The 13,946-nt window shown below is 45.3% G+C and overlaps 1 protein-coding gene across 1 annotated transcript in view; it reads right to left on the bottom strand.

Annotated features, from left to right (window-relative positions):
• Nucleotides 1-11,855: 11,855 nt before the first annotated feature.
• FAM107A (family with sequence similarity 107 member A) overlaps nt 11,856-13,946 on the bottom strand; it is a 39,780-nt gene continuing 37,689 nt past the window's right edge. The window contains exon 4 of the mRNA XM_044451984.1: nt 11,856-12,677. Within this exon, the coding sequence (XP_044307919.1) occupies nt 12,570-12,677 (108 nt within the window). The 3' untranslated portion in view covers nt 11,856-12,569. The remainder of the gene's footprint in view (nt 12,678-13,946) is intronic.

Genomic DNA, 13,946 nt, shown 5'->3' with positions numbered 1-13,946 from the left:
GGCCCGAGGCTGCGGGCTCAGAGCAAGAAGAGGGCCTCGGCCGCCCCCTTCCGGCCAGCCTGCCCGCCGCCGCGCTCCATTTCGCGGAAAGCGCCTTTCTTGCCCCGAAGCCCGGCTCCTTTCGAGAAGAGACACCGCGCGCGATCCTGTCTAGGCGCGCACCTAGTGGGAAGCCCCCTTGAGCGCAGGGAGGCTTGGGTCTGAATAAAAGGGCTATGTTACGCCTTGCGCTGCGTGTTTGGACGCGAGAAGGCTCCGCTTGTGGCCGGGGCGTTGCTAGGAGTTTAGATTCTCCCTGCAATGCTTCCCCAGGTCCACTCAAGAGGCTTGGTTCCTCCTCGCCAGGAGATGCTCCGATGTCTGGCATGGTCATTCCAATACCGACTGATGGGGCGCGCTCACGGCTCACGGTGCAGGTGGACCTTGCTGTTATGAGCACGACCTGCACTTAGGAAAGAGCTTGAGCGGCTATAATCACCCAAGAAGAAAAGGACTTCCCTGGCCTCCCATCTACACACGGAGAGGATTTCGCCCTTTAAAAAGGCAAAATCAAGGTGGGAAAGGAGCACTGTGCCGATTATTTACATTTGCTCATTCCTGTCGCTGCTGTTAGTGCCTTCACGTCGTAAACACAAGGTTGTGGCTTCCTTTATGGCATCGGTCCATCTTACATTTGGGCCTCTTCTTCTGCTTCCAACCTTCCCTAGCATCTGCTCCAGTAAGTCTTCCCTAATGGTGATGTACCCCTGCTTTTTGCCCCGAGTACAACAGCCTGTTTTGTCATTTTAACTTCTAGGGAAAGTTCTGCACCACTGCATCTAGGAGCCATGTGTTCCCCTTACTGTCAGCCCATATTCACAAAACTGTCTTCCAGTACCATGTTTTGAATGCATCTGTTTTTTTCCCCTGTCAGCTTTCTTTGCTGTCCAGGTTTTGCACCCATAAATAGTGAGTTTGCACATTCCTAAAGGCTTTTCACCCCCTGTTGTGTTTATTGCCTTGTTGCTCATTTGAAAGTCCAGGAGGGTAGTGATGATTCTCTAAGCTTATCTAAGTTTATAAGGGAAAAAACTTTAAGTTTATTTATTTAAAACATTTCTATGCTGCCCCCATTGCAACAAAGCCTCGGGGTGGCTCACAACAAAAACAAACAAAAGCATATAAAAATTATACAATAAAAATATTAAAACCTGGTGCAGGTTGCTCTGCAGACTGATGTCAATAGCACTAAACATGAACCAGAACAGCCACAGTATTTGAAACAGAAGCGGTATCTTGCAGGCAGTCCAGGTGCAAAATTAAAGCACCAGTACTGGGTTGTATATATTTATTTAAAATACTTCTGGGCCACCTTTCACTGCAGAAGCCCTCTCAAGGCAGCATACAGCAATAAAACACATAATAAAAACTAATGTGCCCATAAAAGTGCAATAAAAAGCGACCACATTTTAAAAAATCAAACACCAGGAAAAAAGGAACTTGCAACATATAATGTAGCTGCAACCCAGTCTGATAACTCATAATCAGAAGATGGGCAAGGAAAAAGTATCTAGTTGTCCAGGCCTTCTTAAAAGCCTGCATGCTGAAGCCTTGTGGAGCAACACACATTGAGCTCGCTATAGGAGGGGTGGCTGGCGCTGCCCTCAAACATTTCAAACTCCTTCAGCTTTTGGACACAGTAGATTTAAGACCTATACAGCATGGCTGAAACCCTTGCTTTCTTCGTCTTTGCCACGCTTTTGCTCCCCCAAATTATTTTTCTGCTAGCCACTCCTGACTCAGTGAGACTTACTTCTGAGTTGGTATGCACAGGACCATATGCATTCACCTACTTATGGACTAGGGACAATATACATCCAACCAGCTACTTGGAGATGTATTGTCCAGACTCCCTACAGAAGCAACCAAGATTTGAAGAGTAACAATGCTGGCAAGACACATGAAAAGGCTTTAAAAAAAAAGAATCCAATTCCCACATCAAATGGAAGAGCAGCGATTTACCCAAGTTAGGTACTAGGCCACAACTGACAAAACTGAGGCTGTCGTACTTTGGGCACAGCATGAGAAGACAAGACTCACTGGAGAAGACAATCCTGCCAGGGAAAGCCAAGGGCAGAAGAAGGAGGGGAAGAGCAGTTATGAGATGGTCCACAGCAATTCCATAAAGGAATCCCCAACCTTGAGTTTACAAGACCTGAGCAGGGCTGTGAGACAGGACATTTAGGAAGGCACTTGGTTCATAGGGTCACCTTAACTCAGGGATGACTTGATGGCATGGAACAATCACAAAGCACATCAAAGGCCCATCTAGTGCAGCACTCTGTTCATACAGGGCCCAGTCAGCGGCCAGCAGGAAACGTCCAATTAAGGCATGAGAGCAAGAGCACCCCCCCCCACTCATGTTTTCCAAGAACTGCATCTGATGCTGGGGGCTGCATATAGCCATCAGGACTAGTAGTCCTGCTGAGGACTCTGCAGTGGTGCTGGGAATCCTGTAGACTTTCTAGACAACCACTGCATTTGATACAGGGAATCTAGAGTTGGAACATCCTCAGTTAGGGTTCCTGTGTGGCCTGTGTCATGTGCCCAGTCCTCTGTTTTGAAGGCCAGTCCAAGTACAGCTCAGAAAGAATGGTCAGAAGGAAGAGCTGAGTCCTGAGGTTGCCCCTCAACAGTCAGCACCTGGGCAGCAGCCTCAGCAAGGTGCTCCGGTTGCCCAGCCACAGTATTCCATGCTATGGTGAGATGTCCTGTATTTCCTTCTAAAGCATAACAATGTCTGTATCTGCATGTATGCATATAAACTAGCTTCTGCAGATTGGTATTGCTTTTTGTCCTCCTTATTTTTTGGCAATGTATTTCCTCTTTTTGGGAAGAGGGGTCCAGCCTGTCCCTAACAGATGGGTCTCCAGTGTCTGCTTGAAGACCTCCAACAAAGAAGAGCTCTCAGTAATTGGTTCCACTGCTGAGAGGTTCTTATTTTATTTAAGAAGGGTATACCTGCTCTCATCTGCCCAAGAAAAGCAGGCGAAAGAGGAAGGTGACCTAAGTCCTTGGGAGACGGAGTTCCTTACTCTTACTACTAAGATCCACCTCATTGTAGCTTAAGCATATTACAGCTTGTCCTGCCCTCTGGGACTTATTTTACAGAATGTGCAAGGAGTGTGCTATTGGTCAATCCATCCCGGCTCCATTGTATGCTTGGCTTCCCCTAATGTACAAGCATGTTTGGAGTCAAAGGTGGCAAGCTGAATTTTGGCTGATTCAAGACACTGTGGGTTCTGCATACTCCGTTCAGTCAGGGATCAGAGATTTGGTGGGTCATGTCGTTTAAAAAGATGTTAATTGTTTAGGCAAGAATGTAGCAAGTTACCTTGGACAGCTTGGATTCTACTCAATCATTGGCAACATATGCTTACTTCTGTAAATTGTTGTGTTTATTGCCTCATGTAGCTGTTCTGATTTCATTTTGTTTTGAACTCTTGTACCTTGTTTTATATTGTATTTTAAGAGGTCATCTTCCTCTTTCGCCTGCTTTTCTTGGGCAGATGGGAGCAGGTATACCCTTCTTAAATAAAATAAGAACCTCTCAGCAGTGGCACCAATTACTGAGAGCTCTCCTTTGTTGGAGGTCTTCTTCTTTTTTAAAAATAAGTTTTATTTGAAATTATAATCCTAAAGAACAAAGAAAAACTAAAAACAACATAATCAAAAACGTCGGGCCTGCTGGGTCAGCCCCCACACCCTTCTTTTTCCATTTATGATAACTTAAAAACATATTTAAATCTATGCAAAGTCCCGTTTCTCTAGCCAATAATAAAAAGAGTCCCAAGTCTGATATAAGTCTTCATTGGAGGTCTTCAAGCAGACACTGGAGACCCATCCGTTAGGGACAGGCTGGATTCTTCTTCCCAAAAAAAGGAAATACATTGCCAAAAAATAAGGAGGACAAAAAGCAATACCAATCTGCAGAACCTAATTTATATGCATGCACATTGTTATGCTTTAGAAGGAAATACAGGACATCTCACCATAGCATGGAATGCTTTAGGGGTGCAGGACCCCGTGAAAGTGGAAAAACTGCAAATGTTTCTAGCCCTTCCCTCCCCAAATTTACCAGTGTCTCCTCTTTTCAGCAAGGGTATGCTGGAGAGATTTCCTTCTCTGGATGGGCAGGGCAGGAGGGCATGCTCTGGAGGCCTCTCTCTCTCGGTGGTGATGACCATTCTCTCTGTAATTTTTAAAAACCAATAGGCTTCGTGGCAGTCCGTTCGTAAATGCAGATTGTTTGTGACTTGGACAGTCGTAACCTGGGGACTGCCTGTATAGAGTGCTTCTCGTTCCCTACTCACAGTTGTTTGCAGCTTCTTTAGACACTGGCATGACCCTCCATTTTTGCTTCTCAGTCTAACCAGCACTTTTAGCAAGATTTTTTGAAAACAAAGGCAATGCAGCATTTAGTCTTCAAAAGAAATTGTGATTTCCTGTGGTGTTTGCATTATTCCACTATGCCACAATGCCGCCTAGAGGTGGTGCAGTGGAAAAGCAGGAAAGAAGATAGCACTCAGATCTCCATTCAGCAATGGATTAACAGCCTTGTGTCTAAAGCAGCACTTTTGCAGAGATCCCGAAGCTGGGCCAAGTCAGTTCTCGTTTTCCTTTGTAACATTCCCACATGGTTAGGGGGGAGTGGCAATGCCGTCCTCTTCGCTGATTATTCCCTTCAAATAATCCCTAGGTCTCTCCACTGCTTCTCTCTAGCTAGGAGAACAACACATTGCATAAAGCCCCCACAAATCAAACACCACTATAGAACAGCATTTCCCAACCCAGAGCCCTCCAGCTGTGATGAATTGTGTATTGACTGTGCTGACTGGATCGCATGGCCACTAATGGCCATCATATGAATAATGGGAATCATATTCTGGCTCCAGCACAGCTGGAAGGCAGCAGGTTGGGAGGAGGCGCCTTTATAGGAATGTGGCCTTAAATAACCTTCTAGTGTTGTTATGCTCCCCACCTTACACTTTGATGTGAAGATTAAGTTAAGTCCTTAATTGAGTTTGCTGGCCACATGTTCCGGGTGTCCTTTCAATTAACTTGAAGGCAATTCCTCCTTTTCCTCAACCTCTACGCTGAGACAAAATTTAAGTTTCCACAAATGATGCTCACAGGCTAGTTTACATAGGCCAGGTGGTCGTGTGCCACTTTAGAGCAGTGGGAATATACATCTCAGGGCCAATAACAGAGATGAGTGTGCACATGCACGTGTGCAGAGCTTTCGATCTGTTTAAATGGGGAGAGAGGCGCTGTACTTCCAAAGATGGTGTAGAAGCACCCATCCCCCCATATAGTGGAACTAGGGAACTGAGGTTGCAATCTGTGGGTCTTGGGTATTGCATTATTCAGGACACCATCCTGTGTAGCTACCAGTGACCCTCCAAACGTGGATGTTTATGGCCATCCAGTTGAGCATGGGAGAGGCACAGAAGCCGGGATTGCCTTGGTACTGCCCTCACCTTCCAAAACACTTTGATGGCTGGTTGCTTTGGTGCCATCTGCTGTCTTTGGAACCAACAGCTTTGGCTGTGAGGGTGGAGGGAGGGCCCCTAAGCCAGTCCTTGGCTGGCGTTTCCAATGTCACAGTGGGAACTCAGCCAGACAGCATCTAAAATTGTGCCCTTAGGACCATCATGGTGCATGGCACTTTACAGTGTTCTAGAGGAGAGGTCTCTGCCCTGAGAGGCTGCCAGTTTAAAATCAAAACCTGGGGAAACAGAAGAGGAAGGAGAACAGTCGAGGCCGGGCTAAATAAGGGACGCATGAGAGAAGCATAGGCTGGGTTGAGCAAAGGAATGCCGGTATGGGAGAGGTATGCAAGCAGCCCATCCATCCCCTGAGATTCCTTTGTGGTTCTCTGGGCCTGAGTAGGAAATGAGACAGGAACCACTACTTGGATGGAAGGCAGAGCTTTCTAAAGCAGAAACTCCCAACTTTGCATAGGGAAACACTAGTGTGGGCCTTGAAAAAGAAGAACTAACACAGCATGAGGAATTGATCCACTGCTCAAGTACAGGCGCTTGTCAGACTGAAGTGACTAGTTGCTAAGGTGAATTGCTTTTCGCATGATTTGTTGTTCTGGCTTTGGCTTCTTTCAGTCAGCTTCAGTGAAGGGCAGGCAATTCTGCCATGTTTCTTATCTGATACTTTGATTAAGGGTGTAAACCTGTGCAAATTTAGATGTGGGGAGGGGGGAGGCCTGCAACTCCCAGCATGTCCCTCGGGTATGCTGGGATTCATAGGCCATTTTTCTGTTCAAATTTTTGTAGGATTGTAGGTTAAATCAAATACAAACCAGTTCTGTTCACACTTAAGCCCATCACATCTTGGATCACAACTGTGGATCGTTTACTTAGTTTGTTATTGTTCAGCCCTCCACACCCACCAATCTACAACTACAACTCCCATCACCTGACAGCATGGTCTTTGATTCAGGATTGCAGGAGCAGCAATCCAACATGAGAGGGCACCGAATTGGGGGAAGGCTGTTCCTCAGGGTGGCTCTCCTTGGAAGTCCTTGGTTGTGACTTCCAAGGAAATTGCAGTCAGGGCCACACTAGTGGTGCTGCAAGCAACTCTTGCGGGTGGAAGAGCAGCTCTAGAGAGCTGAAAGGAATCCATGTGGAAGAGCAAGGTGATGCACCCCACTGAAAGATGGCTGAGTGCTGCAAATGAGGCAGGGGGAGTTAGGGAAATGGGCCATAACAGAAGCTCATGTTTTGCTCCCAGTGTTCAGTTCTTGGGCTCTTTGCTGTACTATAATCGCTAACCTGTTATTTATATTTCAGTGATGCTTTTAATTGTTCTGTTGTAATTTTACTGTTGTACACCACCTAGAGAATCTATATGAACTACTTGGTGGCCTATAAATAACGAAATAGATAGATAATTGATTTGGGTTAAGTCCAAACATCAGCCCTGGGGCAAGCTGGGAATGTTAAAAAGGCCAGTATTCTTGGAGGAGAGGCTTTTGTCTCCTTTAACTGAGGAGGATAAGTCCAAGGCAGGGTACTCTTGGATCATTGCAAAACTATTGTTAGGAAGCCAAGCAAGATGGAACAAGGATTACCCGAGTTGGTGGATACTTATGGGATTTCCAGTAATTAAGAATCTCAGCTACAGGGGAATGTTGTGAATCAGAGAAGATAGATCAAAGGATTCCTCCTTTCAAAATTAACACTGAAGAAGTGAATCAGATTAATTTTATGACTCATAGAGATTATATTTAATTCTAGAATTATAGCTGTTTGTTAAATACATTACATTTATTTCACTTCTCTTCCATCATGGTGGCATACAAGGGTGCCTAGACAGTCCCTCATCCATCTGTTGACCAGACCCAGACCTATTCAGCTTTACCAAGGTTGGGACAGCATGTATCTCACAGCATGGACCTGGCTTCTGTCCAAAGGACCTCTCTCCCTCTCTCTCTCTCTCTCTCTCTCCCTCTCTCTCTCTCTCTCTCTCTCTCTCTCTCTCTCTCTCTCTCTCTCTCTCATGAACTCACACAGTCTAGGTTCACATGACAAGCTAAGCCTTATTATGAAATATATAGAGAGGTGGAAAAATACAAACCCTGGGGAAAAGTCCTGTGTAAAGGATGCATTTCTCCCCACAACAAAAATGGAGGCAGTCTCAGTGCAGCAGCAGAATAACCCCTTCATGCAAAGGAGCTCCTAGTTGGGAACCACCCCAGCAATGCCCAAGTCTCCAGAATGCAAGAACTGTATGTGAGCCCTCGAGGAGTATTTTCAAAACATCAGCCATTCTTCAGACATCCTCATCGTCGTCCTCGTTGTCATTACCAAAAAATTGCCATCAGTTATTTGGCTGCCGTCTGCTTTCATTCACAGAATATATTCAGTTCCAGCAAAATAGGCCCATACTCATTGATTCATTGATTAATAAACTATTTTCCTCCAGAAAGCAATGTTAATAGTGAAGTTGTGTGTGAGCACTTGAGATAATATACATGCTGTAGTTTAGCCTAGTTTCTTGACTTCCTGAAGAAAGGCCTAACCTGAATTTGGACCATGACTCTTCAAGAGAGAAGAGTTTAAACTTCTCTCCATGTCCCCCACTCTTCAGGTCCCTGTCCCTGATCCTAATCCAAACTCTTTTTTAACCCTCTCCTCATGGGGGTATGCAAAATTTCAGCAAGGGGGGAATGGTTGGAGGGGAAAGCTTAAATTGTCCTCTGAAATGCCACAGTCCATTGTCTGAAGCAGATCTGCACATGCTTATACAAAAGTTAAACCAAAATGGCTGAACCATAGGCACAGGGTGAGTAGAACATGTTGTTTGGCCCTTAGAATTCAAGAATTCTTAGTCCAGATTTTGAGTACCAGAAGTACATGGAGATCACTGTTATTCCATACAAACTTTGATTCCTGGTTACTCCAAGCTTTCTTCATTTTAGCAGGATTTAGTATGGGTATATGGTATGTGTGTGACAAAGTCATTTTGTTGTTGCTACTGTTAAACAACTCTGAGTCAGGAACCCTCATTAATGTACTGACTGAGACACTCAGTCCTTCCAGCCCACAACTCTCTGTTCTCAGGAAAGGATGTTTCCCAGCCAAGTCTCTGAGGGCTAAACAAAAACAAAACAGCAAAAACAAGCCACCTTGGCTTCTTGCAACAGCTCTGCAGATTTCTGTCATTACCCACCCTGGTGTGGCTTGACAAGTTATCCAAACCCAGGTGGCATGGCTTATTTGGCACAGGCTGCAACGCTCAAATAACCTGAGGGCTAATTGTTGACTTATCTGAATGTTGCCGCTCACCACAACCAAGCCCTGGATCAGACAACATGGCAAGGTGGGAAGCACAGGTCGCCATGGAAACCTGGCTGGCACAACAGGCCATGACCAGTTGCTGTGATCATACTAATTGGGCCAGGGTTGAGAATCCAACACGCGTAGCAGAAGTCTGCTAGGTAATTGGCTTCTCAGTCCTTTGGAGTATGTTTTGAGAGTGTGCAGAAGACTTTGGGTAGGGCAATGACCCCTCCTGGTTCCACTGACGTAACTGGATCAGTCACTGGGATGAGGCCTTGGGCTTTGACCCATAGCATGCAGCTTAGCTTCCTCTTTCCCTCTTTTTTACAAGTGTGTGGCCTCCTGGGCTGGATGGAGGCAGATGCACCTGGGCAGAGGGTGTTTAAAGCTAACCATCCTAGTGCTAGGCAGTACTGAAGAGGCAATTTTACTGCCTTGTAAACAGATGCAGAAACTTAAACAATAATATGGAGAATCCATGACTCCAGGGTGTTCAGATAACTCAAGGGATTTTAATCCATGCCTCAGATACTTTAATTATGCAAACTGGAATTTCATGAGAGGTCTAGAGATCACCATCTTCCACATGTAACTGTCCTGTGTTCTCTCACATTTTCTTCATTATTTTTTCCACAAAAAAATTGTTAGCGAGGAGAAGACAGGACACCTGCACAATATCTTTTGATCAGTAGTGCCAGGTGCTCTCTGCCTGGAGACACACTTGGGAATGTTCAAATCCACCCCCCACCCCAAGTTTAAAGCATTAAAGATTTTGATTGGAATGATTAGGTTTAGGGGAAGCATGCTGCTTTAATTTTCTCCAACTTCAATGCTTCTCTTCAAAGCAATTAGGTTTGCTAGAGGGTGGGAATAAAAACACAACACAGGTTATCTGAATTCACTAACAGTAGATTAGAGGGGGTATTGACATTGGGTGGAGCGAGCACTGGAGCAAGAGATGCATTTAAAATGGCTGCCAAAATGTGGGTGGGGGAGCGGGAGCAGGGGAAGAGAGAATTGGAAAGGGCATTGCAGATTATCCATTCCACCTGATGCTCCATACAGGCTCTGCACTGCAGGGTGTAGCTACTGCATCCTTTACAGACCGCCACCTAGATCTGCTTGTTCTTCAAGTAAAGGGGCACCCAGCACCTTCCACTGCTGAACAGCTCTCACTGTTAAACCCTTTCTTCAAAAGCTTTCATTCTCAGGAGCATGGCGAGGATAGTGGAACCCATTTTTGATCTGCTGGTAGGTCTGCTACAGAGATAGCTCAGGAAGACCCCAAAATATGTCAGTGGAATCTCCTTCTGGTGAAAACCACATAATGACTCAACAAACTCAAATGACAATTGGCTCCCCCAGGATCTGCTACTGATGGTGCCATTCAGGGATGCTGGATCCTGCACTGAAAACATTTCACTGGAGGGGGCTCTTTAGAGGGCAACAGGTGCTCCTTGTCCACCCTGCCCTGTTGCCTTTGAGGCCCTCCAGCTCATATGGCTGAGTGGGCCACTGCAGCGCTGCCCCAGCTGCCCCCTGAGGGCATCACTGCTGGCCACTGTCTCCACCCTTCCTAAAGGATGCAGCGCCCTTAGTCTGTCATGTGCATTCTTAAGACAGGAAGAAGCTGTTGTGACCCATCCTTTTAGCGTATGGGTTGGATCCACATTTACTCTTTCTTTAAAGATCCACTGAATCCATGGCTAGTTTCAGTCATTAATGTGTTAAGTATGACTGAAGCAAGATCCCAACCCAGTGACTGGGTTCAGATCACATGATAGCCCATACTTCAGGGCTGAGTATGGGTTGTGTGTGGGTTGTTATTGATTAGTTGGCTGTTGATTGATGTTGCAACTCAGTTGTCATGGTATTTGAATACAGCTGTGCTAACAATCCATTAATGGTTAACTACAAACAATCCATGAAGAGAACCTATGATTTGTTGTTCAGCTGTGAACTGTGGGTTATTCACTATGTTATCTTGGCTGGGTTCAGGCAATGCAGTAAGCTGGTTTCAAAACAACCTGTGGTTCAAAGGCAGCCTATACTCAACCCTTGTCTGAACACAGTCAGTATATATTTTAACCCCAAGGTGAAGGGAATGGCAGACAAACATTTGTGCTCATCCTGACTTCCTTCCCTCCTGCTCTTGCTCAAGCATAAAAGTGCTCATTAATCCATTTTTTTGGTCCTGCAGTAACTGTATGGCTTTGCATATTAACCCACTGCAAGCAGCTTGGTCCATAATGAGCTGTAACATCATGTTTTTAAAGGACTAACTGGGAGAAGTACTCCTGCGCCAACTGAACGAAACGTACAAACAATCCCCAGATTTTATTTGACTTTAAAAAAGATTTATCTGGTCATAATGGGATATATTTGTTTAACAGTCCAAAAGTGGTATTGCAGGGCCTCTGGGGAAAGGGCACTGTGGCATAATATAGCACCATATATTACATGTACAAGAGTAATAACAACGGTAACAATACGGTGCTATTTTAAAATGCTGCGTGGAACCTGCTTCAATCCCACACCTGCTTAATTGCAGGGACAAGCAATGGCTCAGCAGCAGGAGGGGACTCCAACTCCCAACATGCACTGCCTCCTCCCCTGCACCTCTTTTCTCACGGGGTGCTTCCACAGGAGGTGTTCATTGTGCAGTCGTCCTGTGGCATTCGTGGCACTAACAGCAGTCTAGATGGCACTGTCACCCTCATTTTGCAACCCCTGCTTCACCCGTCCTTCTTCTTGAAGGCAAGATGGCTTAGTCATACGTTGTCCTCTGTCATTCCTGGCCATGCCCATTCTGGCTGCCCTCTCCCTGCTTGCTCTTTCAGAGGCTGCCCCACAGTCTGCGGGCAAGGTTCCTTCTGCCACTCCTGAAGACCCCTTCTGGAGGGCGATCACCTTATCCCTGCTCCTCATTTCAATCTTCAGGGGATGAAATCGTTTATGTTCAGTTTGGGAACACGGTATAACAGCAGCTACAGTGACCACGCAGCTATAGTGATATTGCATTGCAAAGAGGGACCCTTAGTCTTATTTTATTATGACTGAAACCAGTACATCCTAATATTGACCAAAGAGACACAATATGCATTATTTACCCCACTCAGTGGTCTATTGATACAATCGCACCTGCTGGGCAGTGTTGCTTAGCTACAGCGCAAATCATGCAAGTGTAAACGGACGTGCCCCAAATCTGGGCCAGCACTTTCCCTGCTTTCCGAATCTTCCCTTTTTGCTGTCCCCTCTGGTTTTCTGACAAGCTCCTCCAAGAGTTCTCTTAGGCACTGAACAGTTCAATTTCACCAGCAGAAAATCCTGGTTTAACCACCCCTCCTCTTTGTGCGGTACCTTCTGTGACACAAGCGCCTCTGTCCTAAGCACATGCTGAATCTCAAAAGGTTAGCCAAGGGTTAATAATAAGTGAAGGGAAAGGGCACTAGCATTGCCCCAATCCTGGAAGGGGAGGGGAGGTCATTATCATTATTACTCCCTCACTGCTTCTCATTCAGGCAAGACACCCCACTTCCTTCTGTTGCCATCACTCCTCCCCAGATGAGGAAATGCCCCTGCTGGGATTTCTACTGGAGCAAGCATGAGTAAGCAGTCAAGAGCCCCAAAGACATAACTGCGAATGTCCATCATTGTACAAAGATGTCAGCATGTAGGTATTCAAACAAGCAGAAGGTCCTTCACCACTCTGGTCTTGGCTGATGCCTGCTATGCGACCTTCTCTGCCCCAGTAAGTGTCGATGTCCTCCTCAGGTTTTCTTTGACTTTAATAAATTCTGGTTCATTCTCTTCTTGCTTCTCATGTTCCTTTTCCAACTAGTGGAAGAAAGGCAGGAGATAATAGACACATTTGCAGGCACTGTCGAAATACAAGCACAACTGAGTTCACTACAGAAAATGGCAGAGAAGCCAATGGTTTTCTGGGTGGTTAACCTGGCTTGTTCTCAAAACTCCTGGTTAACAAATCCTGGATTGGTTTAGTGTGTCTAACTGGGTGTTTTAATGTGACAGGGGAGATCGCATTAGGAGCTTCCCTCACTTGAAATACCACATGTTAAGTGCTCTGAGAAAAAAAGCTCTGTGGATCCTGTATTGGCCTGTCTTGCTAATGTTTTGATCCCATTTAGGAAATAATCAAAATCAGGTTGTGTCTGGACAATAATAATTAATAGTCAAAATAATTAGGAGACATTAAAAGAAAAGAAGAAAAAAGTTAAGAACCTTTTAATTGAATGCCTAGGGATGAGAGCATTTGGTTTACATGGTCAGAAGGCATATTTTTTTAATGAAAGAGCTTAACTGCAGCTTAATTACATTCAACACTCCATGACACCTTGCACTGTTTGGAAGTATCTGCAATTAGGTAACATGAAAGAAGGAACCTGCCTATATTAATGAAAACAAGAATAAATGACTGTGGCAACATGTTGATAATAATTGTGCCTCCAGGAGATACATGCAGAGGTTTAGGCAAAATTTTAATTAAGATCTTTATCTAGTAAGAACACAATGGGCAACAATTCGGTTGCCTTCCTCCCTACTTATTCCGTCAGGCTGACTGAAGAACTGGAATCCTGAAAATGTCTACAAGCTCAGGACTCTCAGTCACTTCAGTGGGATTTAAGAGCTGGTAAGTGGCATAGATGGAGGATTAAGTTGTCCAGGCAGTGGTTTAAGAACTCTGCGCCTGCAATCACATTACAGAAGGCAGCCTGTGATTGTGAGGGTTTATCCAGATCATCAGTTCGTAGCTTGCAGGAGGAGCTTTGCACAAAAGTAATCACTCACATGCTGTAGATAGTGACTGGGAAGTTGGGTTGCCTTGTGCTTGGATCATGATGGGAAGTCAGGAGGTGCTTAATTAAATTCACACAATTGTAGCCCCACTGTGCCCCCTTTTTGCCTAATCAAGGGCTGTTGCAAAGTTAAGGCAAAGGGACCATTCTTGTCCTTGTGTAACCTGAATATCGGGGTTGCCAAGTTTTTACTGGCAATTGTTGTTATGGTTTTAACTGCAGCTTAGTTTTAATATTCATAATATTTATTTGATACTGCAGCTTGATTAGCGGTTGATCATGCAAAGCT

Source organism: Varanus komodoensis, unplaced genomic scaffold (genome assembly GCF_004798865.1).
Source record: "Varanus komodoensis strain SLA01 unplaced genomic scaffold, ASM479886v1 scaffold6_4, whole genome shotgun sequence".
NCBI lineage: Eukaryota > Metazoa > Chordata > Lepidosauria > Squamata > Varanidae > Varanus > Varanus komodoensis.
Note: the sequence above shows the minus strand (reverse complement) of the source record. Positions and strands in the feature narration are given on the sequence as shown.